The 20010-nt window shown below is 39.2% G+C and overlaps 1 protein-coding gene and 1 non-coding gene across 2 annotated transcripts; both read left to right on the top strand.

The window, feature by feature from the left end:
- Nucleotides 1–1634: 1634 nt before the first annotated feature.
- LOC133035214 (small nucleolar RNA R71) lies at nucleotides 1635–1741 on the top strand. Its single transcript, XR_009686494.1, has one exon. It is a non-coding gene; the product is annotated as a small nucleolar RNA R71 (small nucleolar RNA).
- Nucleotides 1742–4938: 3197 nt separating this feature from the next.
- On the top strand, nucleotides 4939–10381 carry LOC133034161 (uncharacterized). The gene is made up of 13 exons (XM_061109195.1): nucleotides 4939–4948; nucleotides 5243–5365; nucleotides 5423–5671; nucleotides 5843–6417; nucleotides 6597–7582; nucleotides 7695–7786; nucleotides 7882–8015; nucleotides 8138–8345; nucleotides 8455–8952; nucleotides 9057–9111; nucleotides 9179–9290; nucleotides 10036–10215; nucleotides 10298–10381. Exons 1-13 carry the CDS (start codon nucleotides 4939–4941, stop codon nucleotides 10379–10381), a joined length of 3306 nt encoding a protein of 1101 aa, XP_060965178.1.
- Nucleotides 10382–20010: the final 9629 nt, after the last annotated feature.

The raw sequence follows: 20010 nt of genomic DNA on the forward strand, positions 1-20010 counted from the left end.
CATAACCCATGACCTCTTGTCCTTCTTGCTCCGTCAATTCATCTTCAGTTAGACTTAGTTCAAGAGGATCATCTAGCAGCTTTTTCTCACTCACCATTTCATCAATCAAGTCAATAAAGAAACAGTTATCACTTGCCTTTGGGTACGTCATAGCCTTTAGCGCATTAAAGACCACTTCTTCTCCTTGGACTCTCAGCTTTAATTCACCCTTCTGAACATCGATCAAGGCTTGGCCAGTTGCCAAGAATGGTCTCCCAAGAATAATTGGGACATTGCTATCTTCTTCCATATCCAAAACGATGAAGTCAGCTGAAAAGATGAACTTGTCAACCTTAACTAACACATCCTCAATGACTCCTCTAGGATGGGCTAGTGATCGGTCCGCCAATTGGAGAGTTACTGTTGTTGGCTTTGCTTCACCTAGCTACAATCGTTTAAACACCGATAGAGGCATCAAGTTAATGCTGGCTCCCAAGTCACAAAGTGCATTTATTCCCTCAATTTTCCCAATAGTACAAGGAATAGTGAAACTCCCTGGATCTCTGAGTTTAGGAGGGAGTTTCTTCTGTAGGATGGCGCTGCACTCTTCAGTTAGAGCCACTGTCTCATAATCCTCCATCTTTCTCTTCTTTGACAGGATTTCCTTCATAAACTTCACATAACTTGGCATCTGCTCTAAAGCTTCAGCAAAGGGAATGTTAATGTGAAGTCTTTTGAAAACTTCCAGGAATTTGGTGAACTGCTTGTCTAAGCTTGACTTTCTAAGCCTTTGAGGGTATGGTATTTTTACATGGTGATCACTATTAGTTGGTGGAGACTGCTGTGGTTGTGTTTGACTATCAATAGCCTTCGTTGAAGTGGGTGTTGGGGTTGACATTGGTTGCTCTTCATTCTCCTTTTCTCCATTCACTAGTTGTGGCATTTCAGGACCATCATAATTTTTACTGCTTCTCAGGGTAATTGCTTTGCAGTTTTCTTTGGGGTTTACTTCAGTTGTGCTAGGCAAATTTCCTTGAGGACGGGTTGCTACTTGAGTTGCTAGTTGGCCCATCTGTGTCTGCAGGTCTTTGATTGAAGATCTAGTTTCAGTCATGAATTGAAGCAATAAATCTGTGTGCAAACTAGAATTTCCACCAGAGGTTTGTTGCTGATTAAACTGTTGATTCTGATTCTGGTTCTGATTTTGTTGCTGATAGAACCCACTGTTTCTTCGGTTATTACCCTGGTTGAACCCATAGTTGTTGTTGTTGTTCTGTGAATAATTTCCAATGGCTTTAGCTTCATCCATTGGCAAATCATCCACATCAGCTTGACACTCTAAAAAGTGATGACTTCCTCCACATAACTCACAAACAACTTGGGCTTGTTTAGCTTGCCCTGCAACTAGCTTTGTCAATGCCTCAACCTGTGCTGTCAACTTTGTGATGGCATCAACCTCTAACACACCAGCTACCTTCTTTGATTGACTCCTTTCAGTTGGCCACTGCTGATTGTTTAGAGCCATCTCCTCCAATAGATCATAAGCCTCATTAGCACTCTTCCTCATCAAGGCTCCTCCAGCTGCTGCATCTATTAAAGTTCTAGTGTTTCCTACCAACCCATTGTAGAAGTTGTGGACTAGCATCCACTTCTCTATACCATGATGAGGGCACTTTCTGATCAGATCTTTAAACCTCTCCCAAGCCTCATGGAGAGATTCATTATCTTGTTGGCAGAAGTTATTGATTTCTCCTCTCAGCTTTGCAGACTTGGCTGGAGGAAAGAACTTTGACAAGAATTTCGTTGCCAGATCATTCCAGGTGGCGATAGAGTTGGGTGGCAAGGAGTTTAGCCAACTCTTGGCTCGTTCTCTAAGAGAGAATGGGAACAGTCTCAGTCGAATAGCATCATCACTAACTCCATTAACTTTAAAAGTTTCACAGAGTTCCATGAAGTTAGAGAGATGCAGGTTAGGATCTTCAGAAGGGAGGCCACCAAACTGAACTGAAGACTGCACCATTTGAAGTATGGCAGGTTTTATCTCAAAGTTATTTGCATCCACTGCCGGTGGCCTGATACACGACTGCACTCCCGTCAGAGTAGGGAGAATGTAATCTCTCAAGCTGCGGCCATTAGCTTGATCTTCTACTGCGCCACCATTATTACCGTTATTGCCTCCATTGTTTGCAGCATTAGCAGCCATGATTTCTGAAGTTTCAGCAGTTGCTGAAACTCCCTCTTGCCTCTTGTTCTTTCGGTTTCTCCTACAAGTTTTCTCGATTTCGGGATCAACTGGTAATATCACAGCTTGTCCTTGACGGCGCATACACTTATGATTCCTGAAATAGATCACGAAAATATTGCAAGAAAAAGGTTAGAAAAATCAGCAAGAGAAAATATACCAAAGTAGAAGTTAGTATAATTTTGTGTAATATTAATCTTTAAACAATTCCCCGGCAACGGCGCCAAAAACTTGTTACGAAAATTATATTTATACGCAAGTGTACGCAATCAAGTAGTATCTCACGCAAGTGAGGTCGAACCACAGGGAATTGGATTAAGTACTACTAAACTATACTTATGATTCTATTCGGTAAAATAATAAGATTGCAATTTGAAAGTAAATAACTCAGAAATTAAAGAGAAAATAAACGAAGATTAATCAAGATGAGAGATTAGGGAGGTGAATCCTGTTGATAAGCTACCTATGTTAATACCTAATTGCTATCCTTGTCTCAATGTGAATGATAGATTATAAATTAACCTAACTCTTTTCAGATCTTTTAGGTTCTAAATAATATGTTCTCTAATTAACTTCTTAATTAAATCAACACAAAATCAGCATTAAGCAATAGTCTATTAGTCACTGAGGCTATGTAAATACTTTCGTTTTACATCAGAACCTAGACTATCCAAATTTTAGCATTCTCAATTCTCACTTTTCAGATTTCGAATTGAGATCATTAAACATGTAAAAGGTGATCAAGCTTGCACATGGAATTAAACACAAATAAAGATAGTATTCACACATAAGATGAAGGAATGACAATTATTTATTAACTAGGCATAAACTTAAACAACAATCATCATCCTCCCTTATTGGGAAATTTAGTTCATAATAACTCTAAAAACATCCATGATTAATTCAGAATTAAAAACAAACATAAAGAAGAATTAAAAGGGTAAAAGAAAGAAACTAGAAGGTGGTATCGCTCCGGGTCTTCAAGATAGCTTCCTCTCCACTTGCCTCCACTATTAGGTCTGTTTTTGCTTCCCTCTGACCTTCAATGTCGTATTCCTTATATAGGGATGAGTGGTGTGCCTCCAATTGAGAGAAAAATTAAAATTATGTCAAATCTGCGATTTTCGTACCTAGTCGCGACTAGCATTTAAGCTGGTCGCGACTACAGGCAAAACTCGAAAAACCGAGTTTTTGCCAATTCTCAAAGTCGCGACCAGGGTCGCGACCAGGAAAAAGGGTCGCGACCTGGCTCTCTGGAGGTTGCGACTACTGATGCGTCTGGAGCCGAATTTTCCAATTTTTTTCCAAGTTTGTCCCAGTTTTTCGCCATTTGACTGAATTCAAACTTTAACACCCCGGGAACCTGAAATAATGAAAATCAAGCGTAAAACTCTCCAAAAGACACCAATAGACGAGATAATGCTAACTTTAAAGACCCGAAATATAGGCTAATTATAACCTAACACATGTATTAGATTTACATAAATCAACAATAGTAGTGACATAAGGAGATGAAAACTTAAGTGATTTCTGGTACCGTGAGTACTTAGGAAATTCATCAGCAGAAATAACGAATGATTTGTCAGATGGCTCATCAATGCTTACAATATTAGTGAAATTTCTTTGCTAATTTTTAAATCAATTTCGGTGTGGCCATACTTTTTATAATAGTTGCAAAAAACAAAATGCATCTAGAATTCGATGTTCAATTGTCAAACCCTTGTGAATATCCCCATTTCTCTTACTTGAGGTAGAAGATCTCCCAGACGCATCACTATTATGCGACTTACCAAAGCACTAGTAAGCGAAGCATATGGAGTAGTTTCAGTGCGGAGAACACAACTAAAGGCATCTTGCAAAGATGAGAAGTTAGACCTAGAAAGAACTTGTGTTTTCACACAATTAAGCGAGCATCCTCCTTAAGCCATGTCAAATTGACTATATCCTTCGAATCTGATTTTGGAGGATCTCTAGTCAAGTGATCATCTTTGTCAATACTCCATAAATAGAGACAAATAGTCTTGCTCCAATCCAAATAGTTTGAATCATTGAGTTTATGATCAATAATTTTAGACATTATCGGCACCATGTCCATCACAATAGTTGATTTATTTATTGCCATAATTGTAAAATAGCGAAGCAAGACCAAAGAGATAAAGAACAAAAAATCACACCAAAGGATGGCAAAAAAACCTCAACAATCCCAAAAGAGGAAAATAATGGTCGGATCGGATGCGACACAAGGTTAGAAACACCGAAAAAGTAAACTAGCAGAGAAACGACTAGAACCTCACACGCACTCATGCCCTGCTGCGTGGGGGTTGTTGCCAAAGCTTCAGGAGGCGCGTGTGGCTCACGCGTGACGGTTCCGTCCACCAAATTTTGGGGTTCTATAGATCGGTAGCTGGGCATTTTGTTGGTGCCAACAATGAGAGTTCACGTGCTCTCTAAAAGTGTTTTCTGAAAATTGAACCTAAGAAAAGATAAAGAACAAACCCTAATTGCAAACCTCAACTTTGGGATAAACCTTAACTTTAAATTTTGAATTTTGCTTTTGATACCATGTAAATAATTGTGAAGAGAATAATTGATTTGTATTCCATTAATAGTATATATTTATATACAACTTAAGAAAATTATACTAACTATATTCCATAGCAAAAGGACTAAGAGTACCACAAGGAAAATAAAATTCAAGATTTGCAAGAGTTTAAGACATGTGTAAAGGTAATTTTTTCTTGAAGATGTTTTCATAAAATTTTATCAATTACTGTCGGATTAAATAGGCCAAAGGTAACTTGACTTATTTAAGATTGTACTAAGTCTTGTCTTGTGACATGGTGTGTTGATTTGCAACGGTAGCTAGTTTGTTTGTATTGTTGAAGGTGGTCTTCGAAGTTTCGTTTGTTTTTTTGTATTAATCCGACTATTGGTGAGTGTTCTTTCTAACCAGGATGGAAGAACAATATGCGGCGTTTTCAATCCATGATGATGATGAATAAGGTCTTATCTTTGAGTCAGGGGCTGATGGATTAGCGGAAATAGATGATAGATGGTTGCTGGTAGGACATTTTTTGACCAATCGATCCATTGATTTTCAGGCTAAGCAAAATAAATTCGCCACTCTTTGGCAGCCGGGAAGAGGTTTGTATGTGAAAGAACTTGATCCAAATTTATTCTTATTTCAATTTTATCATGAAGTTGATATAGAACGAGTTATAAAGGGGAGTCCTTGGACGTTTAATCGTGCACCTCTAATCTTTGAATGGGTGAAACATGGAGAGAATCCTAGAAATATACCATTGCTGAAACTAGAATTATGGGTGCAACTACACAACATGACAGTGGGCTTTATGTCAGAACGAGTGATTCAAGGGGTGGGAAACTACATTGGAGCCTTTGTTAAGTCTGACCCTAACAATTTCTCCGGTGTTTGGCGTGACTATTTGCGTATTCGAGTGAAGATTAGAGTGGACATGCCACTCAAAAAGAAGAAGAAACTAGAAATCTGAGGCGGTTCGACTTGTCAAGTTCTGTTTAAATATGAAGACTTGCCAACCTTTTGCTTTATTTGTGGTGTTCTTGGACACTCTGAGAGATTTTGCGAAAAAAATTTTGAAGTTCCGAAAGAACAACTTGTCCATGAGTACAGTCTTGATTTGAAGGCTGCCCCAAGACGAAGGAACTATGCTGATGGTTCACGGTGGTTACGATCAGGTCTTGCAGTGAAGAATAGAACAGATGATCGCTCAGAAGCAAGCAGTTCCAGAGATGGTCGCCGGAGTGATCAAGGTGCACCAGTCACGGGAAGGCAGAGAACTATGATTGCCGAAAATTGGGGACCCCCATTATTACACCCTGATTCTCGTGTTACTAATGAAGAACCAGCTATGAGGAGAGTTGACAATATTAATGGAGGAGCAATCAATAAGGATCAATCCCTGATTTTAGGGAGGGAAAATGAGAAAGTGATACAGGGGCTAGCCGAACTTGATTTGAATATTGGGTTGACTTTTATTGATAATAAAAGGAGAAGAATGGGCTTAGAAAAAGATGTTGGGTTTAATGAAATTCAGCATTTGGAGTTGGGTCATGAGATAAGTATTCCTAATGAGGGGGTACACAATATGGACATTTCAAATTTAGAAGACAATGTTAACGGAGCCCAGTATGAAAATTCAAAAAACTTGATGGAGGTGGGTGTTGGTTTCCAGGCCCGCCAATCATTATGAATGTATTGAGTTGGAATTGCCGGGGGCTTGGGAACCAACAAACCATTCAATTCCTAAAAGAAATTGTTTTTCAAAAGAGACTCGATTTTATATTTTTGTGTGAAACAAAATGTAATAAATCAAAAGTGGTGGGCTTGGCCCAGGCTTTGGATTTTGATGGTGTCTTTGTAGTGGATGCTAATGGGGCTTCGGGTGGTATTGCAATGCTGTGGAAAAATAATGATTCAGGCACTTTGTTGGGTTATTCTAAGAATCACATTGACTTGCAAGTTTCAATATCCCCTACTTCTCCAACTTGGCGTCTTACCGGTGTTTATGGAGAGCCCAACCGTAATAGAAGAAGCGATTCATGGACACTTCTTCGAAGTTTAAAGGACCGTTCACCACTTCCTTGGTGTGTTATAGAAGACATTAACAACATTGTTCGTCAAGAGGATAAGAGAGGAGAGCGCCCATATCCCCAATGGTTGTTAACTGGGTTTCAACAAAATTTGCTTCATTGTGGCTTGGATGATCTCGAGCTGCAAGGCCACCAATACACTTGGGAAAAAGGAAGAGAGACTAATGCTTGGATTGAGGTATGTCTTGATAGAACTCTTGTTTCCACAACTTGGAATCAATTATTTCAATCAGCTAGTCTTTCTAATATGGGTTTTGCTACTTCGGATCACTCTCCTTTGTTTCTTGAACCGATTGTGGTGAATAACTTTACTCCTAGTCGTAGATTTCGTTTTGAAAATTCTTGGTTAAAGGAGCCATTTTGCTTTGAAATTGTTTGTGATGTTTGGTCCCAGGAACAACATATCAGCATTTCTAGTAAAATTAAAATATGTGCTGAGAAGTTATCTGTGTGGGGCAAGGAGCTAATTGGTACTCTAAATCATTGTATTAAGAGCTATAAGGCGGACTTGAAGAAACTTCATGGTTTGAGGGATACTGTTTTCGTTCAAAGATATGCCGAAATCAAGAAGAAACTCTATGATGCGTTTGATCAAAGGGAGAGTTTTTGGAAGCAACGGGCTAAACAGTTCTGGTTAAAGGAGGGGGATCATAATAGCAGTTATTTCCATGAGGTTGCTAGTAGTAGGAAAAAAAAACAATCAGCTTACCCAACTGAGAGATACACAAGGCAATTGGGTCTCATGGGAGTCGGACTTGCCTTTGGTTGTGTCAAATTACTTTCAAGAATTATTTCAAGCTTTAGGTTGTGAGTGTGATGAAGTTGTTGACTGTGTTCCTAGTGTGGTGACTGATTTGATGAATTCAGAACTGTGTCAACCAGTTGAGGAGGAAGAGGTTCGAAAAGTAGTCTTCCAAATGTATCTTGATAAGAGTCCGAGACCTGACGGGATGACTCCTGCATTCTTTTAAAAGTGTTGGTCTATCGTGGGAGATGAGTGGTTAAGAATGTCCGTTCTTTTTTTGAAGATGGGTTCCTTGCCGATGGGTGTGGTGATGCTAATGTAGTGCTTATTCCAAAGAAGAGAAACTTGGAACGTATGCCGGATCTTCATCCTATTGCCTTATGCAATGTCTTGTTCAAGATTATAACAAAAGTCGTGGTGAATAGGATGAAGCCTTACATGGATTCAATCATATCTGAAAATCAAAGTGCATTTATCCCTAGTAAGTTGATTTCGGACAACATTCTAGTTTCTTTTGAGGTTTTGCATTACCTCAAAAGGAAGCGAAAGGGAAAGAAGGTTTTATGGCTCTAAAATTGGATATGAGCAAAGCATATAATCTCATTGAGTGGGACTTTCTTGAGGCAATGTTACGGAAGTTAGGCTTTGTTGAAAATTGGATTAAGCTCATTATGAAATGTGTCAAGTCTGCAAAATACTGTGTTACTCATGGTAATAATGAAGTTGGCCCAATTCTTCCAACAAGAGGTATAAAAAAGGTGATCCTTTATCACCATACCTCTTCATTCTTTGTGCGGAAGGCTTCACTGCATTGCTTCAAAATTTGAACAAAGAGGATGGCTTCATGGTTGTAAAGTGGCCAATGGTGCTCCTAGAGTATCTCATATGTTGTTTGCTGACGATAGCTACCTTTACTGTAAGGCTACAAAAGCTGAAGCTCGGCAAATCCAAGAAGTATTAAGTAAATTTGAATTTGCCTCGGGTCAAAAGGTGAATTTCTCCAAATCTTCTATCTTTTTTAGCGCTAATACCCTGAGTTCCATGAAAGATAGAATAAACTCTATCTTGGGGATGACCACGGCTGATGAAAATAGTCTATATTTGGGTTTGCCTAGTTCGATGGGGAGGAATAAATCAGTTGCCTTGGGTTTCTTGAAAAACAAAGTGAAGAATAGACTTGGCTATGGTACAAAGTTTCTATCACGAGCAGGCAAAGAGATATTAATAAAAACGGTGGCACAAGCACTCCCAAGCTATGCTATGAGTGTTTTCTTGATTCCACAAGAAGTCATAAAAGATATGGAAGGATTGATGTCAAAGTTTTGGTGGCAATCTTCAAGTAACTCTCCTAAAGGTATCCATTAGATGTCTTGGAAGAAACTTTGTACACACAAAACAAAATGAGGAATGGGCTTTCGTACTTAAGAAGTTTTAACTTGGCATTGTTGGGAAAGCAAGGTTGGAGGTTTCTTACACAACTGGAGACACTTGTCTCAAAAATCTTTAAGGCAAGGTATTATCCTCGGGGTTCTTTTTTTCTCAGCAGATATTGGTAATAACCCCAGTTATGTTTGGTGTAGTGTTCTTGAAGCTCGTCAACTGGTGATTAAAGGTGTTCGTTGGACTGTGGGAGATGGTACTTCTATCTCGGTTTTGGGTGAACCTTGGTTACCTGATGCCCAGGACCCGTTTGTTTCATCTCAACACCTAGGGGTGTTCATTGGATCACATCCAATGGATTTGGACCCATCCGATCCAATCCAATTATTTATTGGATATTGGATTTTTCCATCCGATCCAATCCAATTGAATTGAGTCATCCAATTCGATCCGATCCAATGGATGTATTGGATGGGATCGGTTCCATCCATTGGATGCTTTAACTGGTTTTTTATTGGATTGGATTGGATCCATCCAATAGATCTCATGGATGAATCCAATCCATTTTAGCCACTATTTAGGCTAATTTCATTGAAAAAAATTATATATGAGAAAACATAATTTAAAACCTAATAATCTAACATAGATAATAAAATAATATATAAAATATTAAATAAAATAATTAAATATATAAAATTATAAATATTAAATATGATTGGATGGACATTGGATGATATTGGATTGGAACGGATCGGTTATCCATTGGATCGGATGTCTCATCCAACATCCGATCCGATCCAATTGGATTTTTAAAATTTGCATCCGATCCGATCCAATTATGATTGGATATCCGATTCTATTGGATCGGTTGGGATTGGATCGGTCGGTTGGGATTGGATCGGATGACTTTCTGCACACCCCTACTCAACACCCTACACTGGTTGGTGTTTCGGTTTGTAATCTGCTGGTTGTTAATGGATCGGGCTGGGATGAAGAATTGGTGGCTGATTTGTTTGAATAGAGGGATCAAAGACTTATCCTTCAAATTCCTGTACAGCATAGTCACGGGCAAGAGAAACTCACTTGGATTGGTGAAGTTTCGGGTTTATTCATAGTGAAAAGTGCATATAAAATGATTCAAGAAATGATTGGGGAGAATACTCAAGATACAGCAGCTCTTGAAGCCTATTGGAAGAAATTTTGGGCATTGAAGCTCCCCTCGAAAATGAAAAATCTGGTGTGGAGAGCTTGTCAAGGGTGCCTTCCAACTATGATTCAATTAAGAACTAAAAGAGTGAATGTGTCAACTATTTGTCCAGTTTGCAATAGTCATGAGGAGACCATTTAACATGCTCTTGTGGAGTGTCCAGCCGCTCAACTCTGCTGGAATAGAGAAGGCATAGGCACACTGCTGCAAGATAATGCAGTGTTTTTGGACTGGTGTTTATCGAATTTTTTGGTGCTTGATTTAGACCAGAAAAAGCGTTTGATTGCTCTTTGTTGGTCAATATGGAATGCAAGGAATGACAAGGTTTGGAACAACAAATTGTCAAGTGCAGAAAGTATAGTTTATTCGGCAAAAACTTACCTTAATCAATGGCTTGCTGCTCATAGTTCTACTGTGATTTATCCGTTGGTTTTGTGCTAGGTGACGGGGCTGAATAGTGGCAACCACCACTTGAGAATAACACTAAGGTTAATGTTGATGGCGCTATATTTGCTGACATTAATCAGTTTGGGGTTGGTTTTGTGGCCCGTGACGCACAAGGGTTGTTGATATAAGGAATTACCAAGCTTTACCAAGGGTCGGTCACACTAGAATTTGTGGAAGCATTGGGTGTTAAGGAAGCTTTAAGTTGGATCAAGAGAAGTCAATCTTGCCAAGTTATCCTTGAAACCGATTGCTTAGTATTTATACAAGCTTTGCGTAGTTCAATTGAAATGATTTCCATGTTTGGTCAAATGGTTAAAGATTGTAAGGCTTTATTGAAAGAAATTCAAAATGTTTCTGTCTTTTTTGTTAGGCGATCAGCTAATAAGGTAGCTCACAACTTTGCTAGAGCTTCCTTATTTAATCCTGATTGCAGTTTCAACTTGGGGTTTGTCCCGGTTGATTTGCTACCTTTGTTGGTAGCTAAATTTAATGGTTAATAAAGTATGATTTTCCATTCAAAAAAAGAAAAAAAAGAAAGCTATACTAGGAAACTAAAAGAATAATGAAAACGTATTAGCCCAATTTCTAGATTATTTACAACTAATATACATATTTAATAATAGTCAAGTAGTTTTTCGAGCAACATTGGAGGATTGTCTTTAAGCCAGGAAGTTCTTTAACTTAGACGAAATTGCTTCAGGTTAGTACTAAAATTTTGAAGAATCTACAATCACCTTTAGTCCTAATGCATAAGAAAAAGTTGATTGATAATGTCATGATATTTAAACGATTTTGGCTATATCAGTGGTACAAACTTGTGAGTTGTATTAGGCCTCCCGACTTTTCTCAGCGTAGTATAAGGTTGCAATTTGAGTATCTAAAGGAAAGATATTTAGTCTAAATTACAGGATGATCTTCCATATGTTTCTAGTTACCGTTTGAGTAATGCTAATAAAATTTTTCGGACAAGCTATTTCGGCTTAAGCAATGTCTTGTCATAAATAAGTTAATGAGTTGATCAATTAATCTAAATTTAATACCATAATTTTATAAACGAGTTGCACAGTTCTTGTTAGATCAACCTTTTTAGAAACAAGTCGAGTTTGAATTTTAATTTTTCTTCTTCGACACCATTAATAAATGACTTTGTTTTGAGTTTAGTATTTGTTTGTAATAGCTAACATTATATCTGGTAGGAAGGAGAGACATATAATAAAGACGAATTGAGAGAAAGTGATAGATGGAGAGGTTGAATTTTGTGTTGACGAGAGGAAGAGGAGAGATGGAGAGAAACCTTCTCCCTCCAAACTTCAAAAATTTAATCCTCCAATTTTAGTAGGATTGAAGAAAAAGATAAATAAAAATAGAAATTATAAAATATCTTTCAAAAAAGTAATAATATTAATGTTCAATAGGATGATATTGCATCATAGCTTAAGTCTCTCTTTCTATCTTTCCTATTTTACATCGAATAACAACATAAAGAAGAATAACTACCCTCTCTCATTCTCTTGTCCTTTAGATCTTCTCTTTTTTTGAAAAAGAAAACGTTGATTGAAAATCATAAAATTAGACCTCACGGTCATTACACAAGATAGTGTTAGGTATAGCAGAGGGTTCTACAATACCCGAGATATTCTGAGCATAAGCCCATCTAGCGACATTACGAGCCGCAAAGTTACAACTTCTAGAAATAAAAGAAAAATTACAAGATAAAAACTTATTAGAGAGTGGATTACAAGCACACGAATAGTTAACAATCTTCCAATTAAATTGGACACCTTTAATAGCATTTATCACCACTTCTGAATCACTCTCAACAAGGATAAAATCGTGCTTCCTGAAAGTAGCAGTTTCGAGAGCAAGCTGACACGCCGCCACCTCGCCAATCAAAGGATCTGTGAAGTTGAGGAAGTTGGTCGCACCCCACAAAACCGTCCCCAAATGATCTCTAGCCAAAGCAACTATGCACATGGACTCACCACCAACCTTCACATCACAGTTAATTTTGATCCAGTCTTCAGGAGGGGTCGACCAGCCATGAGGAATCACCGCTACTGTCAGGGAAAGCAAGCAGGTAGCATAATCTGAAACAATTAGAGATAGAGTCAATAACAGTTTTAATGTTACACGGAGAAAAGTTATGAACTTTCTCATTTTGGGTTCTCCATATAGTATCCACAACGATCGAGGCATAAAGAAATAGCTTGTCCGTATCTACCTCTTTCGTCTTCAGGTTCCAAATAAATGTTACCCAATCCCAGACCCTGCCCCTAGAGTCGGGGACCGGAAAGATTCCCCACGGGGAAGCTCTCCACAGATGGTACGCAAAATCACAATGGAGAAACAGATGTTCCATAGATTCCTCATCTGACCCACAAAGGGGACACGACAGCTCGTCTATGTTGATTCTTTTCGCCAGGAGACCCCTAATAGGGAGGGCATTTGACAAAATGCTCCACCACATGACCTTATGCTGCTCCAGGATCTTAAAGCTCCAGAGTTTATTCCAAAGGCCTGGCGCAACGGCATAGTCCGGAGCTCTTTCCAAGGCCTGAATCAAGTAAGCCAATTTAGTCGAGAAGATCCCATTCTTCTCCTTCGTCCATACCCACCTGTCCCCACCTACTCCACCAGGTTTACCTCCTTTGATAATATCGCACACTGTTTCCGAATCAAAATAATTCTGGAGTTTAGGAATATCCCACTCCCCATCCACCGTAATAAGTCAGCGACCTTTGTCACACTTCCAAAGGGTGAAACACTAGGTTTGGCGTAGAAATTCTTTCTATGCAGCACCAAGGGCTCTGACCAGACATTAGTATCCTTCCCGTCAGTGATTAGTTTGCACGCTCCTTTCAACAATACATCTTTGGATTTCACCACATTTTTCCAGAACCAAGAATTGGATCCTTTATAGGCCCCCTCAAGGAACAGTTTTCCTTTCAGATATTTGGCCTTCAGCACTCCACAGCAAAGCGATTACTTGTCATTTAGGAGGTCCCAACCCCACTTTGCTAGGAGTGCCTGGTTCATCTCTAAAGTTTTACGGAAACCCAGGCCACCTCTAGACTTCGAAAGACACAGACGGTCCCACGCCTTCAAGCAAAGACCACGGTTACCCTGCTCGCAACCCCACCAGAAATCTCTAAACATACCATCGATTCTCGAGGCTAGCTTCTTAGAAAGCTTGGTGGTTTGCATCGTGTAAATTGGTAAGGCCATTCCTACAAATTTGATAAACGTAGCACGTGCGGCCTTAGACAGAGATTTCAATTTCCATCCATGAAGCTTCGAGACAAGGTTCTCAATAATGAAATTGAAATCAGCATTTTTTTGCCTGGATCTAAATAGCGGGAGGCCTAGATAGTTGATGTTTGATTCGGCCATGCTTATGCCCAGTTCATGCATGATCCCTCTTCTCATACCTTCACTAGTGTTTTTGCTGAAGAAAATCGAGGTCTTAAGCTTATTGGCACGCTGTCCTGACCACTCTGAACTTCTCCAAACACTGCTAGAAGCCCTTGGCCTCGATAGTGGTTGCCCTACCCACAAGAATGAGATCATCGACAAAGAATAGGTGGGAGAGTCTCGGCCCATTTCTACTCAGATTAATTCCCCTTAAGTTACCCGAGTCCAAAGCTCTTTCCTGAAGGCGGGAGAGGATTTCTGCAGCCCAAATAAAAAGATACGGAGAAAGGGGATCCCCCTGTCTTAACCCACACTCCGGCGTTAAGCTGCAGACTTTTTCCCCATTAAGATGCAAGTTAAAGGTTGTTGTCGAGATGCACTGGCGCACCCAGGAGCAGAACTTGTTTGGGACTTTAAAGGTGCTTAGAACATGATCTAGAAAAGCCCAGTTGAGTTTATCATATGCTTTTACCAAGTCAATTTTGATTGCGAATAACCCCTCTTTACCTTTTTTGAGCTTAAAGGAGTGAATGATCTCCTGGACCAGAACATTATTATCATTGATGCTCCTCCCTGGGACAAACACCGCTTGAGTGGGACAGATCAGTCTCAGGAGAATCGATCTTATTCTGTTGGCAATAATCTTGGAGATCACCTTATAAGCCACATCGCATAAGGAGATTGGTCTAAACTGAGTCACTTTCTTCGGATTGGGCACCTTTGGAATGAGAATTAAGTTATTCGCATTAATGACTTTATGCATTACACCTGTAACGTAGAAGTCTTGAAAAACTTAACAAAAATCCTCGCCTATCGAGGTCCAATAATGCTTATAGAACAAGGCAGACATACCATTAGGACCAAGAGCCTTTAAACTCCCCATGGAGAAGAGTGTCTGGCGAATTTCCTCATAATCGGGGATTATCAATAGGTCATTCTGTTCATTAGCTGAGAGGTGATCTACTATAAGATGGTCTAGGCGTTCCTGCGGTCCCTTAACAGTATTGGTGAAAATACTTCCCACAAAATTGGAGAATTCCATGCCTATGTCTCTTCGGTTACTAATCCGCACCCCATCCTTGATCAAAATACTCTCCACTAAATTACGTCTATTTCTAATGGTCGCCGTAGTGAAGAAAAATTTGGAGCATTTGTCTCCCTCCCTAATCCAAGAAATACGGGCTCTTTGCTGCCAGTAAGTGGCCCTATGCCTTAGTGCCTCATTTAGAGTTTTCCTAGTTTCAACCTCCTCTTTCCACTCCCTCGATCCCGTAGGAGAGTCCTGGATCTCCTTCAGATGTCGTTCCAGATTAGCAATGCGAGTATCCAGTTTCCCAAATTGGACCTTCTGCCATTTACAAAGTGCAAGGCGGGTGGCCCCAACTTTCTTGAAAATCCTGGCTGGGGCCCAACCATGAGCCACAGAGCCCCAAGCATTCTCCCCAACAAGCGAGCTACGGGGTTCCCTAGTCCACCAGGCCTCAAAATAGAAAGACCTAGGCGGTCTATCATCCTGGATCTTAGTACTAAGGTAGAGAGGGCGGTGGTCAGAGTTACAGGTATGAAGTGATTTAACCACTGTCTTCGGAAAGAGACCAAGCTAATCTCCATTCACCAAAGCTTGATCCAGTGCTGACTTTACAGGGTTCGCCCCATCACGGTGATTATCCCAAGTTAGATGATCACCCTTCAAAGGTAAGTCAATTAGAGCAAACCTACTAATCAAGTCTGAGATGAATGGCAAGAACTGATCTTTACCACGCGATCCCACCCGTTCAGAGTTTTTTATTACAAAATTCACATCCCTTAAAATTAGCCATGGCCCACCAAACCTCTGTACTAAATTCATCAAGTTCAACCAAAAACGTTTCTTTTCATGGAAGTAAGCGGGACCATACACACACGACAACAACCAGGGATGTTGCTCCGGGTCAGAGTACGCAATCCCAGAAATCTGATTCTTTGAAATACATACATTCTCAAAAGTGAACCTATTTTTCCAAGCCAGGACAAGGCCTCCCGCACACCCATGTGCAGGAACAACAATGCTATAGTAAAAATGTAAACTTTTAAGGGAACGTACCACACTAGAAGCGTCCACTTTCAGTTCAAAAATGAAGATGAAGTCAGGAGCGCACGTCCGAACTAGGGCCTTTAATTCTAGAGCTGTAGAGGTCTGCCCCAACCCTCTACAGTTCCATGCAACGCCCCTCATGTCTCTTGTGGAGGAGGGTTGCCCACCTCCTCCACAGGGGAACCAACGCCAACCCGAGCGCCCACAGCAGATCCGACATCTTCAATTAGCACCAGTGTCATCCTCGGAATCTCAATATCAACCAGGCAAGCCTTTATCTTCCAAGCCGAAAGTCTACTAGATTGGCCAGTAGAAATTGGCTTGTACACATGTTGCGCATAGCGTGCCGAGGACTTGCTATTAGTGTTGCTTTCCTCACAAGTCAGGGGCTGCTCCGATTCCCAAGAGCCCTTTAAGTCCTTGCTAGTATCCGAGGCACCTTTACAAGGTCTCACGCCTCTAAGGTAGTCACGGACAACCCTCTTCTTAGAGCAAATTTAGGCAAGGTGCCCAACGAGCATGAGTCCACTTCTGTTTTTTGCTTTTTAACTGGAGTAGTTCTTTCATTCGTTTCAGAAGTGGGTTGGACGCCGATGTCAGTTAAAGCCGCCTTCCTCTTATTAAGGCCATGAGTGCCGTAGTTCGCAAGCTCTTGAAGATAGCACTCTTGGGCCTCTCCAAATTTTGACGTAGATTTTCCACCCACAGGGTTGTTCTCACTAACCAAATCCACTAAGGAAAGGCTCGGATTACCATGGTGCGTCCTACTGCATAAATCAATCTCCCCAAAAGCCCACCGTGACTTTTACCAACAGGGACAAAACGGGCCGGCCCATCTTTGACCTTACTCCTCGGCCCATCAGCTAAGGAAGTCGCCTCCAAGCAATTGATGGGAAACTTAATTCCAACCCTTTTCATAAAGCTCAAGTCACCAGGCCCAACATCCTTATCCATTTTAAAAGCAACGGGCCCACTGTTGGAAATTGTTTTACCAGGATCTAGATTTACTAACAAGTATGTTTGATTAACACCCTAATATGAATTCTAAAATAATGAAAATAAACACATATAAACTTAGAAAACCTTACAGTGAGTGCAGCGGAATAATATGACTCATTCCATTCAGATCTCTAGCCCTTGATTCCTTTCTGTAGCAGAGCATAATCAAGATCTGAATCTGGATCTTCTTTTCTCCTTCTTTGATGCAGAATTTCCATAGTCTTACATACTATGATTAAGATACCACTTGATGTGTGTGGGCACTACTCATCACTCAAAGGAATTCAAAATTTAGAGAGAAGAAAAGAGAGAGAGGGTGGCGTGTGGCCTTTTCTGAAGGAAACAATGTGTGAAGTTGTGTGTCTGTTTCCTGAAGCCAACACTTTCTCTTTATAGAAAACCCTCTAGGTTTAGGTTAAAATTGTATGGCATTAAAATAATGGAAACTACAAATGGTAATTCTTGTGCATAGTGGCCGGCCATACAAAGGGTATTGGGCCTCACTTTGCAACTTTCTCATTTTGTTATTTTCCATTCCCATTTTCTCAAAAATGCCAATTTTCCAATTTAACCTTTTAAATACCAATTCTAATTATTTAATAACTTGAAAATAATTATTAAAGAATATTGTCATTTAATATATTTATTAATTAAAAACTAATCAAAGTTTCCCAATTAATAAATATACCCTTTAAACTCTCTATTTACTGTTTTACCCTTGCTTAGTGAAAATTCATAAAGTAGACATAGTCTAACTTTTAGAATTTTAATTGATTAATTAAAATCAATTAACTGAGTCTTACAAGCAGTATGGTCTCAACTAGTATGGGGACCATGGGTCTATATAACCGAGCTTCTAATAAGTCAAACCGAATTTACCAAGTAAATTCCCTACCTTATTAATTCCTCATTGAATCCACACTTAGAACTTGGAATTGCATTCTCAGTCATATAGAACGCTCTATATGTTCCATGATATAGACACGTCATTAGTTATCCATTGTTATAACCCTAATGTGATCAATGACTCTCTAATAGATGATCTACATTGAAAAGGCACTACTGTTACCGCTAAACCTTCAATGTATTTTATCCTTAAAACACTTAGCTCCGTATAAATGATATTTCAGCGAAGTGAAATGAGATCTCCACCATTTATTTCTGTTTAGCCAAGCTCGAAGGATATCATCGTATCACTTCTAAGTTCCTATAGAAGTTATAGATTCCATCTTTATGGTAGCGCTCCCACTCAATTATACTATCATGTTCCCAAAATGTACGTATCACCCTGACCCAAAAGTAGGCTTAATTAACAAATCAAAGAACATGCATAGTACTCTTGAGATCGAACCTACCCATATCAGGATTAAGGTGATTTGATCTAGGATCAACAGGTGTTATTGAATTGAATAGATATTACGGTAAGTTTTAATATATCTAATCAAAGTTCAATATCGGTCCCTTCCGATGTATACTCCATACATCCGATACTGGTAAACTTTGCCAATGTCCTGGAAAGGACATAATACTTTTCTAAGGTGTAAGAATACCTATCGCTGATTATACCATGTCAGTCTAAATCCAGTGTTCTGACAAATCAGGGAATAAACTTTTGAACATATAATTAAGATTATATTCCACTGTGCTGACAACACTATAATCTTTAACAAACTCATATGTTCTGGACTTAAAAAGAATTCATACATTATATACATATAATCATGAAATAAATCATGTGAACCATGCAACATAAAATGTTATTTCTGATCTTTATTAATAAGTAAATCTGATTATATTGAAATGAGTTTTATTTAGGGCACAAAACCCAACAAACTCCCACTTGCACTAATATAAAACAAAAAGTGCATTTCAAATAATCATTAACACCTTGACATACCAATCAAGTGTAATAGTAGTAAACACCTCGTAATAGGATCTGACAGGTTGAATGAAACACAACCTCTTCTCCACCATTACTCTTCCTTAATCACAAAATCCTTGATAATGTGAAATTCCTCTCTATATGTCTACTCTCTTGGAAAACTGGATTCTATACTTTTGGCAACTACTTCTTGGTTATTCAGGAAGTAACACTAGTAGTTAAGGCAAGTTGGAACGGTGCCACAAATGTATAGAACTTTCCTTAGACTGAATAAGTACCTTTCCTGAAACTTTTAACATTCAGTCTCTCTCTGGTGGACTAAGAGATTTCAGATAGGTTTTTACACTTCTCCAAAATCACTACTCCACCCCCAGAGTAATCACCATCTTATCAGCAGACTTTCTAGCACAAAGGCAAGTCTCGAAATCTTATGTGGTGTAGTCTAAGAGTTTTAAACACACCCTTATCGACTAACATATAGTTCCTCTTCTTAATCTTAAAATTTACTTGATTGTCTTCTAATGTTCTTCTCCTGGATTAATCTGATACTTACTAATTACTCCCACTCAACAGCAGGTGTCTGGTCTAAGGGATACTAAAGCATATCTGAGACCTCTCACTGTTGATTTAAGAAATTCATTCATGGCTTTATCTTCTCTGGAATAGTTGAGACTTTTCCTTAGATAAATAAAATCTATATCTAAGAAGTTGTGAAACTTCTATAGATTGCCATTGGAAAGAAAATGCTTCAGCATCTTATACTTGCATTAGAGTAAGTAATTACCAGGTATACCACAAGCCATAGGTTTAGATAAACTCAAACCTGTAATACTAGGAATAGGAAGTTTTGTTTAGTCCATTGAATAGACTTATTAACGAAAATTTCCTTGTATGTCCTTGTAATAGAAAACTTTAGGTTGCTCCATGTGAATGGATCAAACCATAGTTCTATTGGCTTTCTTCTTAGTTTCTTATCTTGACAATCCATCACTTGTTTAAACTCACAATGGAT

Source organism: Cannabis sativa, chromosome 2, assembly GCF_029168945.1.
Source record: "Cannabis sativa cultivar Pink pepper isolate KNU-18-1 chromosome 2, ASM2916894v1, whole genome shotgun sequence".
Taxonomy (NCBI): Eukaryota; Viridiplantae; Streptophyta; class Magnoliopsida; order Rosales; family Cannabaceae; genus Cannabis; species Cannabis sativa.